The sequence below is a fragment of the Cololabis saira genome, chromosome 18, assembly GCF_033807715.1.
Source record: "Cololabis saira isolate AMF1-May2022 chromosome 18, fColSai1.1, whole genome shotgun sequence".
NCBI lineage: Eukaryota > Metazoa > Chordata > Actinopteri > Beloniformes > Belonidae > Cololabis > Cololabis saira.
In genome coordinates this window covers 18,118,086-18,143,220 of record NC_084604.1, presented here as the reverse complement: position 1 = coordinate 18,143,220, position 25,135 = coordinate 18,118,086, and the positions used below count along the sequence as shown (strand labels likewise).

Below are 25,135 nucleotides of genomic sequence, written 5' to 3'. Positions count from 1 at the left end.
TCCATCTGAACCTATTAGGTATGGTAAATTCACATATGGGATTGTGATGTCATGGTACGATTCAAAACTGGACAACTTATTTTCAGAGTCAGCCTGCTCAAAACCCAAGTAAAGGGTAAAGGGTTGCGTTATCAAACTGCAATAACTACAGTATATATGCTCATACTGGATTACATTATTATTCCATTATTTCCCAACTTTCTACAAAAGTCTCCGTTCAGCTGTTTTCTGTCCCTGAGAGTCAAAATGTAGCATCTGACCTTTGTAGGATAACAACGGCACCAAAGCTAGGCTGGACTTCCCCTCGCAGGTCATTAAAATGTTCAGACTTGGTTATTTAAAGTTGTAGAAAATGAGAAGCCTGAAGGAGGATAGAGGTCGATAGTGACGTCTTTTCCACTTCTCTTCCCACTCCATGTCAAACCCACTCATGAGCACAAACGATTATTTAAATATCTTAAACATAGATTTCTTGTTTATTTCTCGTTTTCTCTGTTTCCACATTTGCCTTCCTTTAATTTAAGTTGGTTAACAAGACCAAAAAACAAAGAAAAGAGTGTGTTCTAAGTTTTATGATTTCTTTTCCCCAGGTTATGTCTGCTGGGGATGTAATGCACAATATTTTCAACAATGTGTTTACTTCAGTAGTTTGTCCTTTCTGTCGGATCGTTTTGTTGTGACATACAATTGTTTAGCTTTATTTCTCGCCATCGCTGGAGTCTTAGAGTTAGCAGTATGACGTGCACAACCTCATGGCCAACACAAAGGATTTCATTAATGAAGACTGAGTTGGCTTTTAACCGTGAGGATTATGTCTTCTTCTGGTCACTAATAAAGCTAATAACAGGCTTATCCAGCTCACACGGGGATCTGACTGATGTCTTTTGCAGCTGAGTGTTTATTGTTACTGTGGCCATAGTTCTTTTTTCCCTTCTCATAATTCGGCTCTCCTGCTGCGGTATCTTATTATTTCTCTTCTCTTTCCTGTATTTTATGTATTTCCTCCCTCCAGGGTCCTCAGGTTGCCATGACAAAAGCTTTGATTATTGTCCAGATTTAGTGGATGATGTCAAAGAAATGATTTTTCTGAGAAATGTCAATAATTTCAAAGGAAGTAAATTGCAAATCTGTGGGTTGAGAATCCACTTGAGGCTTCTGATTTTCCCGTTGAATGCTCAGTGAACACATCAATAGTAAGAAATAAAACCGAAAATAAGAAAATGTTGGGTTGTGGCAGAAAAACGTGTGATTCTTACACTTACATTTAGTCTTTAACTTTTATTTCCTACGAAAAAGTATGGACTGCTTGCAAAGGAACACAGTTTATACAGTTTGTAACAGTATTAGTTCTTGTCAAATTATTTTCATTTGTTAATAACCATCTATTTGTGCACTTCAATCCTGCAACACAAAAAAATCTTTGGACAACAAGGCTTTTACCACTTTTTAATGTGGCCATTCCTTCTCAAAACACTTTAAGAGGCCCTTTTGCATTGATGATACCAATCTATAAAAAAAACCTTTTTGACCCCTTTTTCTACTGACTTGTCTTTTCGTTGTGTTACAGCGTGTTGCAGCATTTTTAATTTTTTCCCAGTTCCTCTGTTGGGGACAGGTTGGGACTGCACACAAGCCAGCGCTATAACTGCCGCTTCTACATCCTCCGTCATGCATTTAATTGTGCATTGTCTTGTTAATGAAATAACATGGATGTATCTGGCATTTGCCATCAAAGCAGTGTAAATGATGTTTTCCAAAGCCACTGATACAACACTGTTGCTACGACATCCTGAAGTCTGACTCTTGGGTCGTTATGCCGGTAACAGTCTGGATGGTCCTGTTTATTTTGCTTCTGAGCTCTTGGCAGACATTTCTTTCACAACAAGCTCTCGACTGCTGTTTCGTCTCACCACAGCACACGTCTCCATTCTAGATTTCTCCAAACCCAGAGATGCTGATTCTGGCTCTGTGCAAGGTTAACATAAGGCTTCTTTTTTGTCCAAGTCTTATATAGAATTTGTTCATTTCCATCCATATTGTGGTCTTTGACAAAGCTTTCTCAACATCAGTTATGGATGTATGACAGTTTTTGATGCAGTTTTGTCGCGGGGATTGGAGATTGTGGCTTGTAGGCTTACTCCTTTGCCCTTTTACACACTAAAATTCCTCCAGATTAATTTCATTGTATAGTGATATGCAGTGTAGAAGGAGAAACTTGCAGGCCTAGATCCTTTTCTTGTCTTTGCTCCTCAGAGACTCACGCTTTTTTTTCTTTTTGTTTTTCCCCAGAATATCATTAGAATCACCTGTTGACATTCACCTGTTCTGAAAAAAATCTTTTTTCATTCTTTCACCTCCTTTTTTCATCTCCTTACTTGGTCTATGTTGCTGTAAACTTTTTTGGAATAAATATGTTGCAGGTCTGTAATAAAGATGACGAGGAAAGGACATGAACTATCTTGTGGATGAGGTTTTCTGCAAAAAAATAAAACTCCTAGTATATTTGAGGGTGTCTTTTGTTCCTTTTTTTGTTTTGTTTTTTTGCATTATTTTGAGAGAAAAGTATTTGTTTTCATCGTCAACAGTTCAGTTAGTGTGTGTATATTTTGTGCTCTCTGTGAATGTGAGCACAAAGATAAAAAAAAAAAAAAATGAATACAAGTTTGAGCAAGTTGTGATTCCAGGATTTGTTAAAAAAAACAAACACTCACCTTCCTAATTCTACGATCTATTTAACATACCTGCGCCTGTGTGCATAAAGTAACCGTAAGTTTAAATGCAATGTCCAAAGCTCACATTAAATATAAGGAGATCAAGCAGCAGAAGTGTTTGATAAGTGTGGGCTTAACCTACGATTTTACTGTCCCCCAGAGACTGAATCTACAAATGGAGGGAGATGTGTTAGAGGATAGAAGTCTTATAGGATAAAATGTCCACCCAAGTACCCCTGCAGTCCTTCCACTGTGTATATATACACTGAGTGTGTATATTGCCGGTCAGCTGCAAAATGGGTGATTCCCTCCTTCCTGGGTCAAAAACCGGGAGTAATGATGTAGAGTGGAAGAGGTTTATAGAGGCATTATGCCTACCTTTTACTTCTTCACTCACTCTCTCAAATACTACTTCTTCATCTCTCTCCCCCCCTCTTCCTCTCTGTCCCCTTCTCTCTGTTTTTATGGTGGCATTATTATCTCACTCCCCCACCCATTACTGCTCAGGTTGGAGCAGGATAATAAATTTCAGGATCATGCCGATGCAGCGTTTCTTCTGCTCAAGCTCATTCTGTGGACTCAACAGAAAAGCTGCAAAAAAAAGGAAAAAAAAAAAAAACACCACAAGACAACACAAAATGTCCCGTGTGCATGTTTGCTTCATGTTTTTTAAGATTTTAAACTCATTTATTGGAGGAAGACACAATTCGTGGTAAAAAAAGCTAGAGGGTGAGTGGGTTTGGTGTAAAGGTGTGCTGGGGGCATTTCTACAGCAGCACAAAGATATTCATTAATAACTTTGCAATCTCCAGTATGTTAAGAAATCCAATTTTTGCACTGTGATGAGGCCAGTTCAAGAAACCCATTCTTTTCCCTTTCCAGTCATTTTTCATGCTTCTGCTTTAATTGCAGTAAATCTGCCTCAAGATTCTCAGATTTTCTCTCTCGTCTTTCTCACTGCTGCTTTTTGTTGGCTTTTGCCTTTTTAATCGTCATCTGCTCTCTGTCATTATTAAACGTAAATGCCAACACTCTTTACTTTAAATCTACATGCAATCAGTGCAGCCCGATGAGCCCCCCCAAAAAGTGTGATGAATGTCATTTCTATTTTCACCAGTGGAAGACTGATAATATCCTAAAAACTATGTAGGGACTAAAGTGAACCGATATTGTCTATTTTAAACTGTTTGCTGGCATAAATGTATGAAAAAAATAGTAATTATTACGTTGGTTATTGGAATCGTGAAACGCGTGTTGAAATACAGAAGGTGTTTTACAAGCAGCTACTTCTGTTTCATTTCACTGCCTTCATCTCTTTGTAGCTGACAGCTTATGGAGGAAGTGTGGTCTTCTCTGTGTCGTATACCACGGACCAACAGGAGCAAATGGCCATCAGAGTCACCTCGGAGCCGGATCTCATCATACAGGTAAGTTACCAGTGTCACAGAACAAAGACATACTCATGGCTCATAAATAATAGTTACAGTACATATCCACTTGAACCTCTGTGAAAGCCTTTAAATGGTGTGTGTTAAAGTTGCTATTGTTCATCAAAGTTATAAATAGTTTAGTTTCCACTTAATTATATTTCTCGGTTGCCCAGGAAACACCTTGGAGTCCTCCTAGAGGAGCTGGAGGAGGGGACTAAGGCTGATTTATGGATGAATAATTAGTCTCTTACCTGTTAACTGCCATCACAAAAATGTCACAAAACCATGTGCAAAACAAGAGTTGCTTATTTGACAATGAACACCAAGAACCTTTTTAAAGGTTTTGTGTTGGCCATGAATGTTCTTCCTTAGGTAGTAAGGAGTCAGAAAAGCTGGGAGAGAAAGATGGAGAGATGGATGACACACACCAAAGAGGTGGCGACTCAAACCTGAGCTACAACAAGGACTCTGTCCTCTTCACTTCATGGGCTTCCCCTCCTCGTACTGACCTCACTTCCTGCTAGCTTTCTCATTCATTGTAACTCATGTGGAGTTGCTGACAGCTCTAGATATCAAGCATGCTGTCTGCCTTTGGAAATGGCTCAGTGATGTGTTGGCAAGCCTCTTTGATGCGTGTTTGAGTAGTTTACACATAACAATTGAGTGAAAAAAGCCTTGATTTGCCTCATCAAGGGTTTTTTGAGAACAAGCGCTTTGTCTTACAATTTGAGCTTAAAAAACAAGTATTGTGAAGACAGCTTGAGGTTTAACAGCACCATGAGTGGGTGAAAATGTTCAGATAACCTGGAAAACTGTGTGCATACTGTATATGTATCTCTGTCCTCAACATCGTTTTTCATTCCCCGCAAACCATTTACCCACAAACCAGTACAGCTTTTACAGTGGTGAAGACTGAAATTAAGAAGCAAATACAATCTGTTGAAAACAGACAGACAGACAGACAGACAGACAGACAGACAGACAGACAGACAGACAGACAGACAGACAGACAGACAGAGACACACACACACACACACACACACACACACACACACACACACACACACACACACACACACACACACACACACACACACACACTCTCAGCTACACTTTGCAGTAAAGTGCTGAAGTTAGCAATAAAAATGCAGATGGATTCTCTCCTACCTTCTTTCTCTGCATGTCTCGATAATGAGCAAGTTGCAATATTATGCACGGCAGCAATAAGTAAAGCAGCAACACTGTGTCTCCCATATCACCAAACAACATATAGTGTTGGTCGGTGAGACATTTTAGTACAAACAAAACCAACATAAACAGACACAATTATGTGGAAAACAAAGTACACCCTTCTTTGGTGCTTTGAGGATCAATTTCTGCATTCTGGCTGAGTTTTAGATAAGTGAATATGGGATGTTGCCCATCCATCCATCCGTTTTTCTATACCCGCTTAATCCTTTCCGAGGGTCACTGGGGTCTGCTGGAGCCTGTCCCAGCTCATCAGTGGAGACAAGAAGGGGCATGACCAAATAAGATACCTAAAACATAACCGTTGCATAACAATTTATTTTTACAACAGGTCAATTTATTTGTAGATCTTTTTTTGAAAAACATTATTGGTAAGCATGCATAACAAAAAGATGTTCAACTCAAGCACTGAGAGAAAGAAGAAACAAAAGATAAAGTTAAGAACGGTGGATAGTCCAGCGAACCAGCAAACCAGCGAGCTTGTGTTATTTAAATGCATTTCAGTCAGATCGACAGACTGGAAGGAGGAGGAGGAGGAGGAGAAGAAGGGGACAAGTGTCAGTCTTGTTGTCAACAAAAAGCTTCCAAATGACGACCATAATGAACCACCTACACACTGTCAAACAGCTCTCTCTCCCTCTTTACTGCTTCTCTTTCAGCCTTTGTCTTGTGTTGTTTCGCTCATTTGTCTGCATATCTGCTTCAAGTTTCATATATTTAGTTGACTGGTTTATGATGTGCAGAAAAAAAACATTTCTTATTTGGTTGTAATTATTTTTGAAATTAAAAGATAAGAATCCATCTTTTGTCTTTCTGCACAGCTTTGTTGTTTTATATCTTCCAGCCTCCATCTACACACATGCTAAAACAAATACTCTGTTGACAACTCTAACAGGAACCTATATTCTGCTATGGAAATATACTTCTCCCAATTCCATTAATGTCCATCAATGAATGTTAAGTAAATGCAAAAGGAATGATGAAATAAAAGGAAAAAACTGCTTAACTGGATACAAAAATACATTTGAATATTTATTCTATTTTAATATAGTATATTTTATTTTTAAATGAAGCTTGTAAATTGTGTTGTTTGGTATCCTGTTTTGAATTCTAAAGCTTTTTTTCATCTCATGGAAAATTACACATAACCAGAGAAACTAAGGCTTTGTTTAGAGCATGTATTACAATCCGTCCTCTGGTCATCTTTAAATGGATCTCTCATGCCTGGCATTAACATGCGTCTTGAATGACAACTTGTGATCCAATCTCATTCCTCCACTCTCCACCTTGCAACGACCGAATACGTTATTTTCTGACTACAGGAGGCAGCAAAGTGCAAAATTGTGCTCAGTTGGCCAGAAAAATTGGAACACCTAACCCGTCTGCTGGACATTAAAAGATAAAGAAGGACTTCGGGGCCACATCAAAACAGCCCATAGTAACTGACATGTGGCTCATACTTCTTGCTTCATACTTATATTATTTAATCATTATCATGCAAATAATCAGCTCCCTCTGGTTATGCAGGAAACAGCAGATATGTTGGAGTCCATTAGTGTGGCCCACAGTGCATTGTGTTTTCACTACAAAACAAACATTGACCTTGCACTCTTAGATTTACATCTCCAAGCACAGGTTCAAGACTGTATAATTCTAAATGGAAATATGCAATACAGTGAAATCAACACAGGTGGTTTTAAATGATCAAGGACCTTAAACATAATTTTACAAAAAAGACTAGTAAATGAGTGTGTAAATAAACAGCCATTAATATAACTGCACCATCATTAAAGTCTTAAAGTGGAGCTTTGTTGACATCTAGTGGAATAGTTGAAAACTGCAACCAAATGACTGCCCTGGACTCAATAGCATGTTAGCAAGAAATAAAACCTGATAGGACTATATATATATATATATATATATATACTTAGAGTAATTACATTTGTGTATTCTCCCTAAATCAGTTTGTTTTTTGGATGTCTTCTTATTGGGATCAAGACTGGTTAAGACCACGCAACAACCTGGGAGTCTGTATGTAAATATTTTATTGAACTATAGTTTATGCCAGAAAATATAGACGCAGATAAAATTAGTGATTTTGCATTATACCATAGCAAGGATATTTTTATTCAATCTGACATGCATAATAATTAACTGGCATAACTGCTCACATAACAAACGTTTATGAAATCAAAACCAAAAGCACTTCCAGCAAAATGCACTAAAGGCTTCTGTTTGATTACATTTTGTTTGAAAACTACTCTGGCCAGCTGTTTTAGGAAAAGACTTCATGTATTAAAACAGGAAAAAAAGCAGTGACGAAGGGAACTAATGGACTTTTAACTGAAGACAGGTTACCATGAAAGCAGTAAGCTGGGAGGGGTTTAAATGTAAGTTTTATTGGGAGCTTAAATAGAATTAAAAAGACAATAAGAGACTATATTTCTATGTTTCAGAAACATAAAGAACACAATCCTCTCTGAGGTGACTGTGCCCTTGTCAGTCTTTGTCTTTACTTTGTCACGGTTTCATTTAATTTTATCTGTGCGTCTCTTGGCCCCGCTCCTGCTTTCCATTCTTTACGAGTCTCTCCTCCTCTTCTCTATCAGTTAGTTTTCATTTAATGGTTTATTGGCATGATGGCCCCCACCTCCCCTTTGGTTGATGTCACCCTGTGTTAGTTGCTACAGTACATGCCATCATTGATCTGTTCTCTACGAGAGATACAAGGCCTGGCCTCAGATCACTTTGCATTTCATCCATTCAGAATGTCAATGGTAAAGGCAGCTCATTACCTAATGAAGCATCATTCATTCTTACTCATTTACTTTTATTCCAATTATGATGGGATGTGATAATTGTATTCTTATTGTTACTACAAAAAAATCAACTGTTTCCTATCTTTATTCTGCCAGGGAGGTGGGTTTACGATTATTGACAAAAGGTTTGGCCAGCAAGTGTACCCGTCCTCACCCAGCACCAGCCGCATTGTCCTTCTTCCTGAGCACTTCCTGGTCTCAGAGACGGGGCAGCCCATCAGTCGGAGAGACTTCATGTCTGTGTTGGGTAATGTGACCAGCGTGATGGTTCGGGCCTCTTACAGCACAGACATCAGCGCCGTTTACAGGTTAGAAGTATCTTCTCACATTAACACACAGCACCAAGTTGGTGTTATTGCATTTATTAAAGCAGTTGATATTCTTCAATAATTGACTTCTTATACATGAAAATCTTTGTTTGTACACTTGTTATAGAGTTAATAGTTTAGCACATTGAATTAAAACAACTCACCCAGAGCTGACACTCCCAGGCACCTCTTTACTGTGGCTATCTCTTTTAAACATACAGAGTAGGACTTAATGAATGAATACTGCTATCTGGGAGTAAGTTCTGCCTGAAAAAATCAACTCAGGCTGTAAAAGTTCTGAAAATCTAATCAGCCAAACTGCATCGATTACGCACAGTTAGTGAGAATAAGCACTTCTTCCGTGCTATTATTCCTAATATTTGGGTGCACGTGTGTGTGCAGACTCCACTCATTCTCGATGCAGGTAGCAGATCCTTCTGCCAGAGGGGAGAGCACAGCATCTGCTGTAGAAATGTGTTCTTGTCCTCCTGGATATGCTGGAACCTCCTGTGAGGTAAACACACACACCATTTAACACACACAGCCCACATCCAATGCTTTCAGTGTAACAATAAACAGAAAGCATTTTTGGAAGACCCAAGTATTAGTACTATAATCACATATTAAAAATACCTGTGTTTTGAGTGTAAGATGTCAGTCTCTAAGAAAGTTATTTCAGTATTTCCCTCATCTTATTCAACAGTCGGTCTGCAATTGAGCAAGTATTTACATATATATTACAAAAATATTTTTAACTTAACCCATAAAATAGGTCTTGTGTTATTGTCTGCTTGAATTTATAGATTTGATAATTTTAATTGTGTCCAAATGCAGATTAATGTGAAAATAACTGTCCAGCTGTGTCTTTTCTAAAGTAACTGTGAGAAAATGTGTGTTTCAGGCATGTATTCCTGGTTTTAGACGAGTTAATGGGAATCTGTACAATGGTGTGTGCGAACCTTGTCGTTGCCATGGACACGCCACACAATGCCACGAGGTCACAGGACATTGTATGGTAAGATATGTAAAAAGTGAATTATAACTGGGTTTTTTTTCATCGTTTGTTCTCATTCATTTATATACATATCATTAGCCTATACGGATATTGATACTGTACAATAACTGACACATTTTGTTTCATTCAACAGATTGTATTACTTTGCACATACATTGAACAAGCCACAGTTGCACACACGAACCTCATTTTATTTTTCATACTATTTAATCTGACATTGTTGTTTGTTCTGGTACTGTAACTGCATTTGAGTACTTGAGGCCTGATTCATTAATAAAAGTTCCTTGTGTGGGATCTAAGAGAAAAAAGTTAAACCCCATGTAACATTTGTTTGAAAAAGAAAGCCCACTCTCTTTTTATGCTTAAAGTGTCAGAGTATAAATCCTTTCTATGTTAAATATGAGCACAGCATAAACTTTAGGTTTTCTTAGTCACTTAATGTTTGACAGTGAAGTTTGCTTGGATTCGCCATCTAGTGGCCATTAGAGGAACTGTAGGACTTTACACTTCTCCATTTACACACAATCATACATAATTTATGCAGTGCACCCATACGAGCACATTAACCATCTCATGTGCATCTCCACACTCTCACTCCCTTGTCTACCTAGTGCCCAAGGCTAATACTGTCAGCTGGCATCAGACTAAAGAAACACACACTTGACTGCACACACACAGAACACACACGCAGACCTGCGGGTTTTGTATTACCATGTTATGTTTCATTATAGATGAAGAGGATGGGATGTGTCAAAGGCAAACACACCGTCAGAACAAGCCAACAGACCGACAGGGAGCCTCCCTTTCACACACACACGGACACACACAAGTCATCTGACACCAAAACACAACAACACACGTGGACGCTGTCTGTGTGTTTGCATAGTGATTGATTTGTGGTTACTGTAGAATGACTGAATGATGCCATGGACCCATAGCTGAACACAGTTTTCATGTGTTAGGGTGTGTTTCAGCTGAAGGAGGGAAGGATTTGAAGCGTTGCTGACAGAAAGTGTAATAACATGAAACTGCAACTGTTTCTCCAGCTGGTAAAATGAGACCAGTAATGGGTTAGTCAATGAGAGCGACAAACAGGTGCCCTCGCTTTCTCTGTGCAAAGAAAATTTTTTTGGTTCCATTTAATTGACAAAATGATTAAGTGGTGTTTTAATTAAAGTTTTGTCATTTTGGAATGATTTCCATTTTTATTTTTGTTAATGCCTGAAGTAAGGGTAGTCAAAATTAAGTAAACTTTTCCACCGACTGAAGCTGACGGTATTGTGTACGTGGACAGTTTGAGAAAGAAAGATAAATACTTTTGATATCCATAAGTATTTAGGGATGTGTTTGTTTCTAAAAGAGACAGTGTTTCTGCAAAACAAAACCGTGACAAACCACTCATACAGTATGTCTAAGCTCCATGATTTCGCAATTATACATAAGACATGAACTGGGGCAGCTATTGCGTACTTCATTTTCTTGGGGCAAGACCAACGGAAGCAGAGGCAACTGCTCATAACGCACATAAGAAATCAGAGAGACAAAGCATGTGACGTAGGCAGAGCGCCACGGAGCAATACTACCTGAAACCACGAGAGCAGTGTTAAGCAATATAGCTATCATGTGACATGTGACCAGAAGAAGCAGGCAACAATGATACAATAATACTTTTCCAATTTACTCGATTTCTATGGAGTTAAAAAAAGGAGTGTATTTTGCTTTGTTTAATATATTTGTATTTATTTGTTTGCCTAATATATTTCTGGTTTGCTCTGCACTGTTATTTAAGCATTTATAGAAACCTTATTGCATATTTTTATTGTGACACATGAGGAACTTACAACAACACTTCCTTACAAAAAATTATCCCATATGCAATAATACAGCCACCCTTGCTGGGAAAGTCAACTGAAAGGACTAAAGTCCCTGACTACTTGCAAGGATTAAATGGTGTCTTTGTACACTGTGAATGGAGGATAACCAAGACATGTAAACGATAGGGAAAATAATCAATCAATGCAGATGTTTGTGGTGCGTTGAGCCATTTTGTTCAGTCATTTGTCGTAATCTCAGTGGAATCTGCATCTGAACTCTACACTGCCCCCTAGTGGACGAATTCACTGAACAACCAAGGCAATGTGAAAGACGAAGAAGAAGTATGAGGGCAGTGACGTATAGCATTATTTACGTTTTATGTTTGTGTATTGTTTTTATGTAAAGCACTTTGTGCTGCATTCTATGCATGAAAGGTGCTCTATAAATAAAGTTTGATTTGATTTGATGCCATTCCAGGGCTTGAAACTGGGATCCTTTAGACTCAAGCCCACCCTTGTAGCCACTAGACTACCACAAGCTAATGATGTGCTTTACGCTTGGTTGGACTGTGTACAGAGGACAGGATGGATCTGCTTTGAACCAGAGAATATAGTGTTAAAGAGTAAGGATGGTCCGACAGATTTTGTAAAACCACTTTGGCCCACTAGATGAGCATTTTTTTGTGCCCTAATCCAGGGGCTCACACATGAACATTCTTTTGATATGCTGCCCCCATGTGGTCTGATATGGCATTGCTACATAGAGTGGCTTTAAAGAAATGGTTGAAATCAGAATGATATCCTCCAAAAATGAAATGTGTTTACATATTTAAAAATATACAAATTGCTTGCAGAAATTGTGCATAGGAATCTTTTGTGCATTTGTATTTATTAATGACATACTGTGCACGCTTCAAACCCTATTATTAACCTTTCGCCCTTTGAGATTGCTGCTTCTGCAACATTTTACTTGGTAATTATTTGTTTTGACAGACATAATTATTAAGTCCAATCCTGCTTATGTTCTTCATTGTTTGCTTCTGTGATTTTTCATTTATTTATTTTACATTTTGAATCTTGCATTAGTTCTTGAATACAGAATAAAACATGTATGTCTACAGATTCACATACTCATCCAGCCATCAGTTTGTTTGTTTTTTGGGGGGGGGGATTTTGCTGTGTGCTTGAACAGAGTATAACACATGCACATGCATTAAACAAAAAAGAAAATTAAAATATTTAGACCAGATACCCTTCCCTGTTATTAAAGAATTATGTAATACAAATTTGACACAGTGCTGTTTTGAATATTTTTTCTCTGCGTTTCCCAAATAATTGGCTTTCTTTTGTGACGTAAATCGACTTTACCCTCTCCGTTTCCTCCAGGACTGCTCACACAACACTGCTGGCTACCACTGTGATACCTGCCTACCTGGTTACTATGGCAATGCCACCCGTGGGTCACCTGCAGACTGTCAGCCCTGCGCCTGCCCGCTCAATCTTCCTAGCAACAAGTAGGTTCTGAACACCCGGGGGTTAATGCCGCCATCGGGGCACAAATTAATCAAACACTTCAATCTAATACTGATGCACGCTCTGACTCAATGGCCTGTATCTCTCTGTTTTTAATCTTCTCTTCACCATGCTCTTCCGAGCGGGCACAGTTAGAGACTTTATCACTATTTGTTGGAATGCATTTGTTGTAAAATTATGAATTAAATATCTTCACCACAGTCAGATGCAGCGGTATGCAGAGAGGCATCATGGATGTGTTTAAATGTCATTGTTGTCATTAGAATCAGCATAATTAGAGCTAAAAAACTGAACTCCAACCTCGACAAGTCTTCAAGGAATTTAAAAACTCTTCATCACACCACTATTCTCCTGTGAAAAGTCACTCCTGCTGTGCATTGCATCATGGGGTACAGTTTAAGCACATCTGAATATTTCCTGCACACTGAACGTTTTTGCAGTTTCTTGGATCCTGCATATGAAGTACTATATTTTTGCAAAATCATTATGCAACAAGAGTTCATTTGTCGGATGCAACTTGACAGAGATTAAAGTAAAGATAACATTTCCAAAATGAAACAAAAAAAAAGAAAGAAAACCTTTGGTGTAAAATATAACTATTTGGTCGTCATCTCCTCTTGCTTACGTCCTCAATGTCGACAAAAGTGAGTGTAAAAAGAGGCATAAAGTGCTGGGAAATAACAGGCTAATACTGGCACACACACACAGGCAGCAGCAGCAGCTGAGAATTTTCATGCAGTCATGACACGTCAAGTCCAAAACACTGGGAGCTAAAGCGAGACGCGACTCTATCTCTCCAGTCTCCTTCTCTACCTCCCTCTAACCCTGGCAGCAAGAATAGCTTAAATGTGCTGTGTGTCTTTCGGCCCCTCAAAATAGCCACCCATTCCCTTCTGTTCACTCAAGCCAGTCACTCTAAATGCTGGTCAGACTTTTCCAGTTGGCAGTAATGCCTAAGCTCTCTGATAAAGTGATGTTCATATTAGTGTCAGCATGGGAAGCATGGTGGTGATTTACACTGAATCGATAGAAATCCATTTAGCTCTTGAGTGCTGCTCCTTGTATTTACTTCTAAGATTAATTCCCTCAATGCTGAGGAGGCTAGTTTTGCTTTTTGTTTGTCATTTAGTCTAAAATCTGTTCAACATACTTGACTGGAAATTAATATGTTCTTTGTCAATTATGCATTCTCTTTTGGTTTTACTTACAGAGATTGTTTTATTTTTGTGGTGCATATGATCTCATAGTGGCACTTAGACAGTAACTTCCATAACTTTGCCTCCCCTTTGACTTAATTACTGCCTTACAGTTTTTCTATGTTTGATAGTAAAATTATATGAAGTCCTCTGTATCAGGTTTGTAAAGGCAGATAGAAAAAGTCAAACTTTCATGTCCCTCCTCTGAAAGTTGCCCTGTACCTTTGACCAAAGCTATCGTTTTATGTCAGAAAACACAGATACGTGAAGTACTGACTCTCAAGGAAGCCTTTAACACTGGGACTGTAACCGATCAAATATCTCACGGTTCAGGGTTGTTTCTCTATTTTTGACTAATTCGATTTTTTTTGGCCTCAGTAAAGTAAAAAAAAAATAAATTAAAAAGAGGGGTGAAATTATTTTGCATTGCATCTTTTATTTATTAGTAAAAAAAACACTTAAAACACAGGACAACATTCAGCAGGTCAAATGATTGAATAATAAATAAAAAACTAATAAAATAATCACTGTAAAAGAGCAAACATAGGGTTAAGGATGATAACTACCTACTGTAAATGAGAACACAGTTTCTAACAACAATTGTGTTTCCTTCTAAATTAAAAGATTAATGTAAAAAAAAGTTTTTAAAAGTTAAATGAAAGAAAAGTGAAATAAATTATACTCATGTTTATCATTGCTTAATAAAACATGTCTTAATGCCCCTGGCATTTTTTTTTTTAATATACCGTATTTTTGGACTATAAGCCGCACCTGCATATAAGCCGCATCCGCTCCATTTAAGAAAAAAAAATATGCAAGCCGCAGATATTTATGTTGTTAGATTAGATATTTACTACATGTCCAGAAGGATTTTGAACTGTAAATGATGTACATGTTTGTACCTAAATAGATCCTTTCCTAACAGTGTCTTTTAACACGGCAGCAACTTTGCTGATTAAAACGGGACAGAACCAAGAGAGAATAACCGGTATTTATTTATCTATTTTTCTGTTTGAAATCTGCTTCTACCTACTTCTATCTGCTAAAGAAGTAGTAGTGTATTCTTCTTTGCATTTATTTTGTCTTAGTTTTGATTCTAATTCCGGTTAGAGCGCCCCGAGCGGTGGAAGGAAAATCCACAGAATAGCCGCACCTTTGTATAAGCCGCATGGTTGAAAACCTATGAAAAAAGTAGCGGCTTATAGTCCAGAAAATACGGTATATATTTTTTATCCCTGATTTTTTACGCATTTTATCACCCAGTGCTCCTACTGTACCTTTGGCTCTTGCCGTTCTTAAATTAAATCAAATATCTCAGTAAGAAAGAAAGAAAAATCCTATCCTCAGTAAATCCAGTTTCTGAAGCTTTCCCGCTGTCAGTATCACAGTAGGATGATGTTTTATATTACATATGTGTCATTGTGCTTGACATCTTGCCATGTTCATGTGACTTTAGATCAACACATGTCATTAACTGTTCAGATTTACCGTGGCGGGCACCGTGACAGGAGAGATCCAGCTTAAAGTTCAATTACCCACATTCCACATCTTTAACACCCCTAAATTCACAGCACTGTGTCTTGGATAAAGATGACATCAAACTGAAACTCTAACTAATTAAATGAGTAATTCATAAGTCCTGTGGTATTCCTACATTTCAGTAAGACATACAGTATTAAGGGTTGAATATAAGTCCATTTTACCACTAACTTTTATTTATTTAGATTTATTTATCTTGGATATAACAATTTATGTGAATTTGTATTTTCATTTTGAAATTTTAAACTTATACACATTTTGATGTATAATACATCATAGAGGTATGTTTGTTGTTGATATTAAACATTGTGGTTTGTCTAGATGAGTAAACCTGATCTACAACTAATACAATCACATCTCTTCATACAAACTAGCTTTTATTCATGTCTATGCTGTCTACATGCAATCACCAAGCAGGCGTATTTGTAACGGAGTGAGTCAGTTCGTGGCGAGCCAGTCAGTCAGCCTGGAACCCGAGCCAGCAGGACTATCTATAGTTTATGGAAGTGGGAGGGTGTCAGAAAGAGGCTAATCGACTATCACTTTACTTTGGGGCTCTTTCTCTCACTCTCTCAGCTCATTTAGGCAACAGTTGGTAGCGAGGGCGAGTGTTTTCAAAAGTGTGTGAAAGCCCAGATGATAATGTTTTCGTGTGCGAGGACGAGACTTTAAATTTAAACAATGGCCTCAACTCGCCCCTATCTTCTGTTTCTCTTCTTCTTCTTCCTGCCTTTCCCTACGCTGGGACAACGCTACCGGCTTCATCGACAACTTCAACAACAACGTGGTCATGGAAACCACTCCAGCTTCAGTCCCATCTGCCACCTAAGTGAGGACGGGGAGTTGCTGTGCGACCAGTGTCAGCCCGGCTACACAGGACCCAGATGTGACAGGTAACACCCAGTCGGACACGCATGATACACACAAAAATGCAGCTTTTGTCGTCATTGTCTGAGATCAACTCCATAAATCTGCAGAGTTCAATAAAGTTTTTGTGGTTTCCTGCAAATCAGCTATAAGTTGAAGCCATTAAGCACAAATCATGTTTTAAAACTGTGCTGAAATCATTTAAAAAGGTTGAACATGTGCAGAAGCCTTAGAGCACACACACTCCTCTAGGGGAGAGGACTATTTAGGGAATAAATCATTCTTATAGTCAGTCGCAACATGTTGCTCATTAACTGTATTGGCAGCACCCTGTGTTTCACTGGCCATCCTCCTGTCAGTTCATTGTGTACATTTTTGTTTACTGACATGGTTGTGGGTTTCTTTATTTTTTCAAACCAGTTCAGGACTAATGAGGAGCCTTTCTCTCTGGATACTGGTCTTGTTAAAACTTCCGGCTGTACTGCCATGTGATGAGTAAATATAGTCTTTTCACCTTGCAGGCTGATAATGTTGCACATCTGGGTCTGAAAAACCTACAACATTCTGCAACAATTTAAAGATGGCACGAGTTATTAAGTCTCTTTGTAGAGACCTCATATGGTTAACATTTTTCCTGTTGAAAGAGGAATACTTTGTTGCGAAAATGATTTTTATCTTTATTTTTATATGAAGGTTTTTAGGATCAAATACAATACGAGAGATTTAAACAAGCCACTCCTCTATAAAGAGGATTTCTAAGCTGAAAGTTATGGTTTTATTAATATTCTGTTAATGTTTCCCTGATGCCTCAAGGACAGGTGTGTGTCAGGTGTACGACAAGTGTGTATCCTTTTTTAACTGTTAATAATCTAGTTGGCACTGCATAAATAAACACTCATGGGTTTCTCATTTTTAAATGAGCATCTAAATCTGAATTTACACAAGTCCCTGGAACCCAAGAGCAATTTTATTTCCAGCTGGTAATTGATCTATAAAGCCTAAATAATCTTTTAATCAATTAATTATCTTGACAAGCTACATCGTCTAAAATAAGGGTAGTGTTTTAAAATGTGGTATCTTAACATCAAACTTATTTTTTCTAGACATTGTGGAGGCGGGTACTGACTCTACAATGATCAGGAAACCATTCAACTTCCTGTTCTTATGCTAATTGACCCACAATTTAAAATAAAGTACACAATCCAGTACTGGGTTGTCCTTTTATAGCCTGCTTAAATTCAGAGGAGCATATCAGCATTAAAAATTATGAAATATTATGATCATTAGAGGCAATGTTGCTGTATAAACATGAATATTCACTAAACACTAGCCTTTTTTAAAGTTATTATAACTCAAGTATATGTTGATTATTAACAGACTGAGTATCAAACATTATGAAGATTGAGCTGACACATTTCCCTCCAATTAGTTGCTTGCTTGCAGTTGACTGCGCTGTTTATATCTGCTGCTGCTGATGGACCGGGCCTCAGCTCACCGCCCTGCATAGTCTGCATGCCCAGCCATGCTGTCCACAGCACAGTCTCCCTGTCTGCCATTTAGTCTTTTTATAAACCTCATTTTCCACTGGGAGGCCAACTGACTCATTGTCATCCCCTCACTGTCATCCAGCCTGGGACCTTCGAAAGCTGACAGGAAGCTCAAATATATCAGTTCAACAACTCCGTCCTCCTCCTGTTTCATCTCCAACCCCAATTAAAAACAAAAACAAACAAAAAAAAACCATCTATAAGAATGATCGCAATGGTTTTCAAATCATAACTCTATATAGCATTTACAGTAAAATCTGGAAAACAAACGGTGAAAGTGTGGAATTTCACAATTTAATGAAAAATATAATTTGTCAGTTTGATGGTAGAAACACATGTGACATGCTTGCCTATAAAAAGAGCATCTTGGCGAGGCATAGGAAGGAAAGATGGTCAAAAGGGTCACCAATCTACAAATGAAATGAAATAAATAAATCTACAAACCGTGAGACAATTTACTCAGGTAAACTGAATTGTCAAATTCTTCATGGACACCATGGACCCTGCGGACTAAATAAGAGAGGGACCAGCAGGCTTGTTATCAACACTCAGTTCAAAAGCATTTCTGATGGTATGGATGCATTAGTGCTGATGGAATTTAGCCCTTTCACATCTGGAAAGGAAACATAAATCCTGAAAGGTACTTACAGGTTTAAGAGCAACATACTGTATGCTGCGGTCCAGGCAACATTGTATTCAGAGAGAGAGGACAGCAGCTCCAATACTTTATGAGATAAGAAAAGGCCGGCTTTCTTGTCCCAAAATTCCAGCAAATGGTTTCCTCAATTCCCAGATATATAGGGTCTGCTGTTAAAAGGAGAGACAATGTGACACAGCAGTAAACATCACCTTGTGCTGCCATCAACTTTAAAATTACCTTATTTTTTTCTTAAACTGGTACATTTCCTTAGTTTAAACATTTGATCTGTCTTCTGTATTGTATTGAGAATAAAACATGGATTTATTTATTTATTTTTTATTTATTTATTTTTTATTGGCAGATTGTTTCCACAATACAGAGCAAAACAGATGAACATACATTTTTTTTTCTCCCTCTCCCCATCCCTTCCCCCATGGTTATCATCATTAAGTTTCCTTTGGGAATAGCAAAAAATAAATACAAATAAACAAAAAATAAAACAAATAATAACAATAAAATTAAAAATAAATAAATATGACTGTAAACTTAAATAAGAAAATAAAGTGAGAACGAAACCGAGATGGGTTATCTAGAGATTAATAATTATTTCTTAGATCAATAATTAGCAATTCCAATAGTAGTAACAAGTCATACTAGTAAACACTTGAGTCGGAATGTTGTCATATATCACCTCCAGAGTTATATACCAATGTAATTGGGCTGTTACTATTTTTAGCGATAGAAAAATGAAAAACAACAGACAACAAGAAACAAAGACATCAGCTCAGTCCTTTGGAAGTACCCTCAAATTTTCAAAATAGGTAATAAATGGTTGCCAGCTCGAGAAGAACCTTTCTAATGAACCTCTAATTGTAAACTTTATTTTTTCCAATTTTAAGAAATCCATAATATCTTTGAGCCATAAGGTAGTAGAAGGAGGCTTTGGGGATTTCCACCCCAACAATATTCTTCGTCTTGCTATCTATGTGGTAAATGCTACCATTCTAGACTGTTTTGCGGTCAAAAGTCCAAACTCCGGTGGTATTCCAAAAATGGCTATCTGGGGTGATGGCTCCAAACGAATATCAAATACATCAGACAAAAACATGGATTTATCCTCATCCATGTATAAATGAATAAATGCACACAGAAATGTTTTTCAATCTGCTGCTTTTTCTAATTTTAAAGTAGAATTATGTGCATGTGTTTTTGCATGTATATTTGTGAATTCATGGAGCTGAATATAAATGATCTATTTTAACTATATTCATATATATATATATATATATATATACACTGTATATATGTATGTACTGTATACTGTATATACCTATGGGGTTTTATATTGTTCCTCTGTTCCTTCCTAAAGGAAAGCTAAATAAATAGAGAGAAAACAGAGACGGTCTCTGTCTTGCTGCACTCACTGGGGACACGTAGGAGCTGATGTAATGTGAAATAATGTTTTAGAACTAATGGCAGTATTAAAGAGGTAATCAGCAGTTGTTGTTTCTTGTTCTATTAGTTTAATTGATACCCTGCCATTCCACTTCATTATCTACCGTGTTTTTGTTGTTGTTTGTGGTAATTAATTGTAATATGGCAATTTGTCTGCATTATGGGCTTTAACAAAATAAGCCAATCTAGCCATCCCATGCTAATAGGCTATCCACTTGCTGCAAAGTGATCCTAGTCAGTGTACCTCTTTTCAATTTACATCCATTTCAGATACAGCTGAATGCTCCCACAAACACCTGCTTGTCAGCTAAAACACTTTTGAGTCATGAGCTGCTATTTAGGATTTGCCGGTATATACTGTAATTGGTCCCACATATAAGGTGTTTTAGATGTTACATATTCATTTGGACTCACTCAGTGCAGACTATCTGCAGATCTGAAAAATACTTTTAAACCTCACAGATGCCAATCTAAAACTCACTAATAAGTATTGTAAAAAAGGGATACAGGGATACAATGATGCTTGTAATATTGTAAGATTTGTTCCACATTGCATGTACTAAGCACAGACATAAAAGTCAAAAGCAGCTAGTACAATTTAACAAAGTTATATAAAGAATTCACTCAAAGAAAGTGGAAGGTTTTATGAACTTTCATACAGTCAGTTTGTTTAACCTCTGTAACATCTTTATTCCACTCTGATTTGCTGTGTGACAGAGGTTGAACGATGGTTCAGCTGCTGTCGCCGTCTGGCTCTCTTTGGGATATTTGGGTATTAATAGGGGCATAATGGGAGCGAATAAAGTGGTGTATGAAATAACAGAAAGGTGTAACAGCCCGAAGGGATGGCTGCAAACTCCACCCAGAGGATGACATCAGTCTGTCCCATGGTAATGGGAGATTACCTGGCCGGTTAACAAAATGTTACAGATGCAGATGATGGTAGTTCATTAGCATACAATTGTGAAACAACGCCACAATGCATAATCCTCTATTTAATCTTCCTAGAGTCTTCCAGGTTGCAACAGGGTTCGCTGAGTAGTTAGTGACCCGTCAAGCTGAACTGTCCCTCTCTGGGCACTGTTTGAAAAACCTGGTGTCTTTTTTTCTACTATATCTTTAGTACGCTTGTCAGTTGACTAGAGAAATTAACAGCAGGCCTTAACGCTGCTTTCTCGCTACCCGCTTAGACTTTATCCTCTCTTTTTGGCCTCCTAACGAATGCACCATCACAAGTATTATCAGACTTGAGACAACCTGTTTCACAGAGAGAGAACAAAGAGAACACAAACCAAACCACTTACACACAAGTAAGTCACATATCACAGCTCACAGTAAATTCCTCAATTTCCAGGAGAAATTATGCAGCTTTCTTTTCCACTGCTATAGCAAGAAGCTAATTGCTAAAATTAATTTCCTCATTCAGCTAAAGCCTTCTTCCAGTTTTGCATGTTAATTACCACATATTGCTTACTGAGCAAATGGGAAAATTATATGCAGCAAATTAAAATAATAAGTTAAATCTTATGGGGTGATTTAAAACTGCATGCAGCCCAGTTGCTTAAAGTTACACTTTTCTTAGAAGTAAAAGCAAGCAAAAATGATAAAAAATAAAATAAAAGTCAAATTCTACTCAGTTACAAAAAGAACCTTTACAAAATGAGACTTTATAATACAAGGTTAAGGAATGTAAAATGATGCAGAGCTCATGGAGAGTGTGTGAAGAAGAGACTGTCCTTCCCAACTCCTCTATCATCACACTAAACATAAAAGAACATAACTTTTATGAACCAAGCTCATTTTATATCAGTCATTTGCTGCTGTCCGTCATTTTCTGTGCAGGCTGATAGCTTTGAGCAGGTGTTTAACCCCCCATTATATTTTCCACTATAAATACCTTCACACTTCCTCTTGAGGCTGAATTTGCTCCACACCCCGACGCTGACTACCACGTATAGAACAAAACAGAATAGAACAGTGGGGTTAAAACTGTGGGTTCATATCAAAAATAAAATGAGATGCAAAGACACTCTTGGAAAGAAATAAGGTAGAAATTGCAGTTTTCCACTTGACTATCAAGATACCTCAGTGGTGCAACACACACCATGTACACACATGCAGACGCACTCCTAAAACATGCATACACACACACAGAGGCTAATAAACCAGTCCTTTTGAGTACCAAGGAGGGTCAGTGGTAATAATGGCTTGTTGCTCTTGACTCGTTCCCTCTCTCTGCTCTTTTCCCTCCTCTCTAAATTCAATTCTTTTTTCAATGGAAAACCTTTCCCCTGTTCTCCATCTGTCTCTCTTTTCTTGTCTCAATCATTCCTGCCCTTACTCCCTCTCTTTCTAGTGCTCTTCTTCTCTTCTTTCATCTGAATTCCCCCTTCAGTCCGTGGAGCCTTATTTCAGCGTAGGTGCTCTTTATTTGAGTTCAGTGCCTCTTGTGATGGCGCTGCGCTCTCAGCTTGATTTATTTTCCGGATCTGACCAGCCTTCAGTTATTAATCAAATGAAAATTGTAAAAAAAAAAGTCTATGAAAAGGTGAAAAATAAATATTCCTGTGAATAAATAGTCAACACATTTGTGTCCTTGGTCCTACTGAACTAGTATTTCTTAATGTGTTGTTTTTAATTTTATTTTCTTTGAATCATACTAATCAAGAGGATGTGATTATTAAAACATCAAGATTTTCCAAAACACAAATGATGGAGGAGACATTGGTTTGAACTCCTCATCATATTTTATTCCTGTTTCCGGGTTTTTTTGTTTTTTTTGTTACCTCACAGGATCTCAACGTCTGGTGTGTAGACTTTGTTTTCCCAAAGTCTGTAGCAGAAATATGTCCCAAACATAGGACAATATAAGAAACGTGGAAATAAATAAAGCGGGGAGGATCTCAGGGGATTTATCCTGACATTTATGTTTACATAAATCATACATATAACATCTTCTTGGTTTACTAGCACGTCTGCTAAATGTTTTGAAATGACATGTCCACAATATTCCAACTTATTCATATTTTGTTACAAATGGTCATGCGTTTCCACACCGCTTATCCTGTTTATATTGAATAATTGCTCGCTCCTCGTCTCTGTGGCCTCCTAGATGTTCCAACGGATATTACGGAGAGCCCGGTACACCAGGGGGGTCCTGCCAGCCATGCCAATGCAACAGCAACCTGGATTTATCTGTACCTGGCAGCTGCGATCCAATCATAGGCCAGTGTCTGAGGTGTCGCCAAGGTTACGGGGGCGTGACTTGTGACAGCTGTGCTGATGGTTACTATGGAGATGCTATAACAGCAAAGAACTGCCAGCGTAAGTAATAAGACCTCATCTTTAAAGGCTAGTGTGTTTAATGGCAACATTTCTCATGTCTACAATGATGCTCACATAGGCACTTGGTTGGTTTACATAAATTCATATTTTTTTATTCACATTTTCACAATTTTTTCGTCCAATGGAGAGTTTTTACAGGAAATATCAAAAAGAAAAAAAAGATGAAACTATTAACTTTGTTTGACCACCACATTTGTAAACTTCCCTTCATGTTTTGTCAGTCAGCATAATTTACGGTAATCTGTCAGTACATGGCAATAATGACAATTTATGCACAATCAGGACGAAGCAGTCTCAAATAAAATCATCACATTACCTCCTGTCAAATGTTTGAGCAAGGTTCCCTTTTTTATTCAGCGTTGTACATTAAACAACTCATTTCCTGTGGGCTCTTCTCCCTCCAGGATGTTTATGTTGACGTTGCAGCATCCCTCTGCTTTCCAGTTTAGCTGTGGATTAGCTGAACACAGTCATTTTTGCAGATACACAATTTCTGGTCTTGAATCTTTTTGGTGGTATAGTTGTCCTTTCAAGCCATGAATTAATATACAGATGTGATATACAGTATTATACTTGCCAGGTGCTAAGGGAACGGCAAACCCTCTGAAGGCCTTCAATCTGGCAAGGGTCATTTTGAGCCTCAGTGCCTTGCAAGGGTTTATGTGATCAAAGAGTCTACCGATGCTACAAAGTGCTCTTTGCGCTTGTGTTTCACGATTAATGTAGTGGTTCTAAAATGTTCAGTCAATGCTGGTAGTCCAATTCTGGATTTTAAAAATAATACAGTCAAGCATGTCCACTGTATGATGATTCATTGCAGTCAGAATATAATTTAAGAGTTCAATTAGGAGACAAGTTGGATTCATCATACTTCAGAATGAGCAACTCTTTCTTGCAAGATTTGAAATGGCTTTAATGCGTCTTAGTAATATTTTCATTAAAAAAAAAGATGCTTTACAGCATTAATGCCCATCCCAGATCAAAACTCCCCCAGGATACTCAGATGAGTCAAATCAACATACTGACATGAGCAGTTTTGTCTATAGATTGTCAAAAATATGTTTACACAGCCATTTTGAAAGACCTGTTATTAGAAAAAAAAAATACCTTAGGCACTTAAAGAGAGAAGATTTAATCGTTTTTTTCCCTGAATCTCTATTAAGAATGACAGTCATGCAGCTTGTGTGTCTCAGTTGATGTTTTACACTCAAGCACTTCATGTACTTATGAAACTTAGGTAATTTAAATGATACCTTTAATGCTTTCACCAATACATTTAGTAGATAGTACACCATCTGGTGTGTGTGTGTGTGTGTGTGTGTGTGTGTGTGTGTGTGTGTGTGTGTGTGTGTGTGTGTATGTTTGTGTGTGTGTGTGTGTGTGTGTGTGTGTGTGTGTGTGTGTGTGTGTGTGTGTGTGTGTGTGTGTGTGTGTGTGTGTGTGTGTGTGTGTGTGTGTGTGTGTGTGTGTGTGTGTGTGTGCGTGTGTGCGTGCGTGCGTGCGTGCGTGCGTGTATGTCGACGAGCAGCTGTGCTGGTAGGAGGTGTGATGTCGGAGCAGCCCACTGACTGCCAGCTGTGCTTAAAAGTGAGAATAAAAACTACACCTGTAAAAAAATAAAGGGGGGGACGGGGGGACTAAGAGGCAGACGGAAAAAGAGAGATGGCA

The 25,135-nt window shown here is 38.0% G+C and overlaps 1 protein-coding gene across 5 annotated transcripts in view; it reads left to right on the top strand.

Annotated features, from left to right (window-relative positions):
* The window catches only part of lama2 (laminin, alpha 2), a 216,933-nt gene that overhangs the window by 104,271 nt on the left and 87,527 nt on the right, over nucleotides 1–25,135 (top strand). For all 5 annotated transcript variants that reach the window (XM_061707051.1, XM_061707050.1, XM_061707048.1 and 2 more), the window contains exons 15-21: nucleotides 4,034–4,138; nucleotides 8,305–8,516; nucleotides 8,919–9,030; nucleotides 9,418–9,531; nucleotides 12,732–12,859; nucleotides 16,420–16,506; nucleotides 23,235–23,446. In XM_061707051.1, coding sequence (XP_061563035.1) covers nucleotides 4,034–4,138; nucleotides 8,305–8,516; nucleotides 8,919–9,030; nucleotides 9,418–9,531; nucleotides 12,732–12,859; nucleotides 16,420–16,506; nucleotides 23,235–23,446 — 970 coding nt within the window. The remainder of the gene's footprint in view (nucleotides 1–4,033; nucleotides 4,139–8,304; nucleotides 8,517–8,918; nucleotides 9,031–9,417; nucleotides 9,532–12,731; nucleotides 12,860–16,419; nucleotides 16,507–23,234; nucleotides 23,447–25,135) is intronic.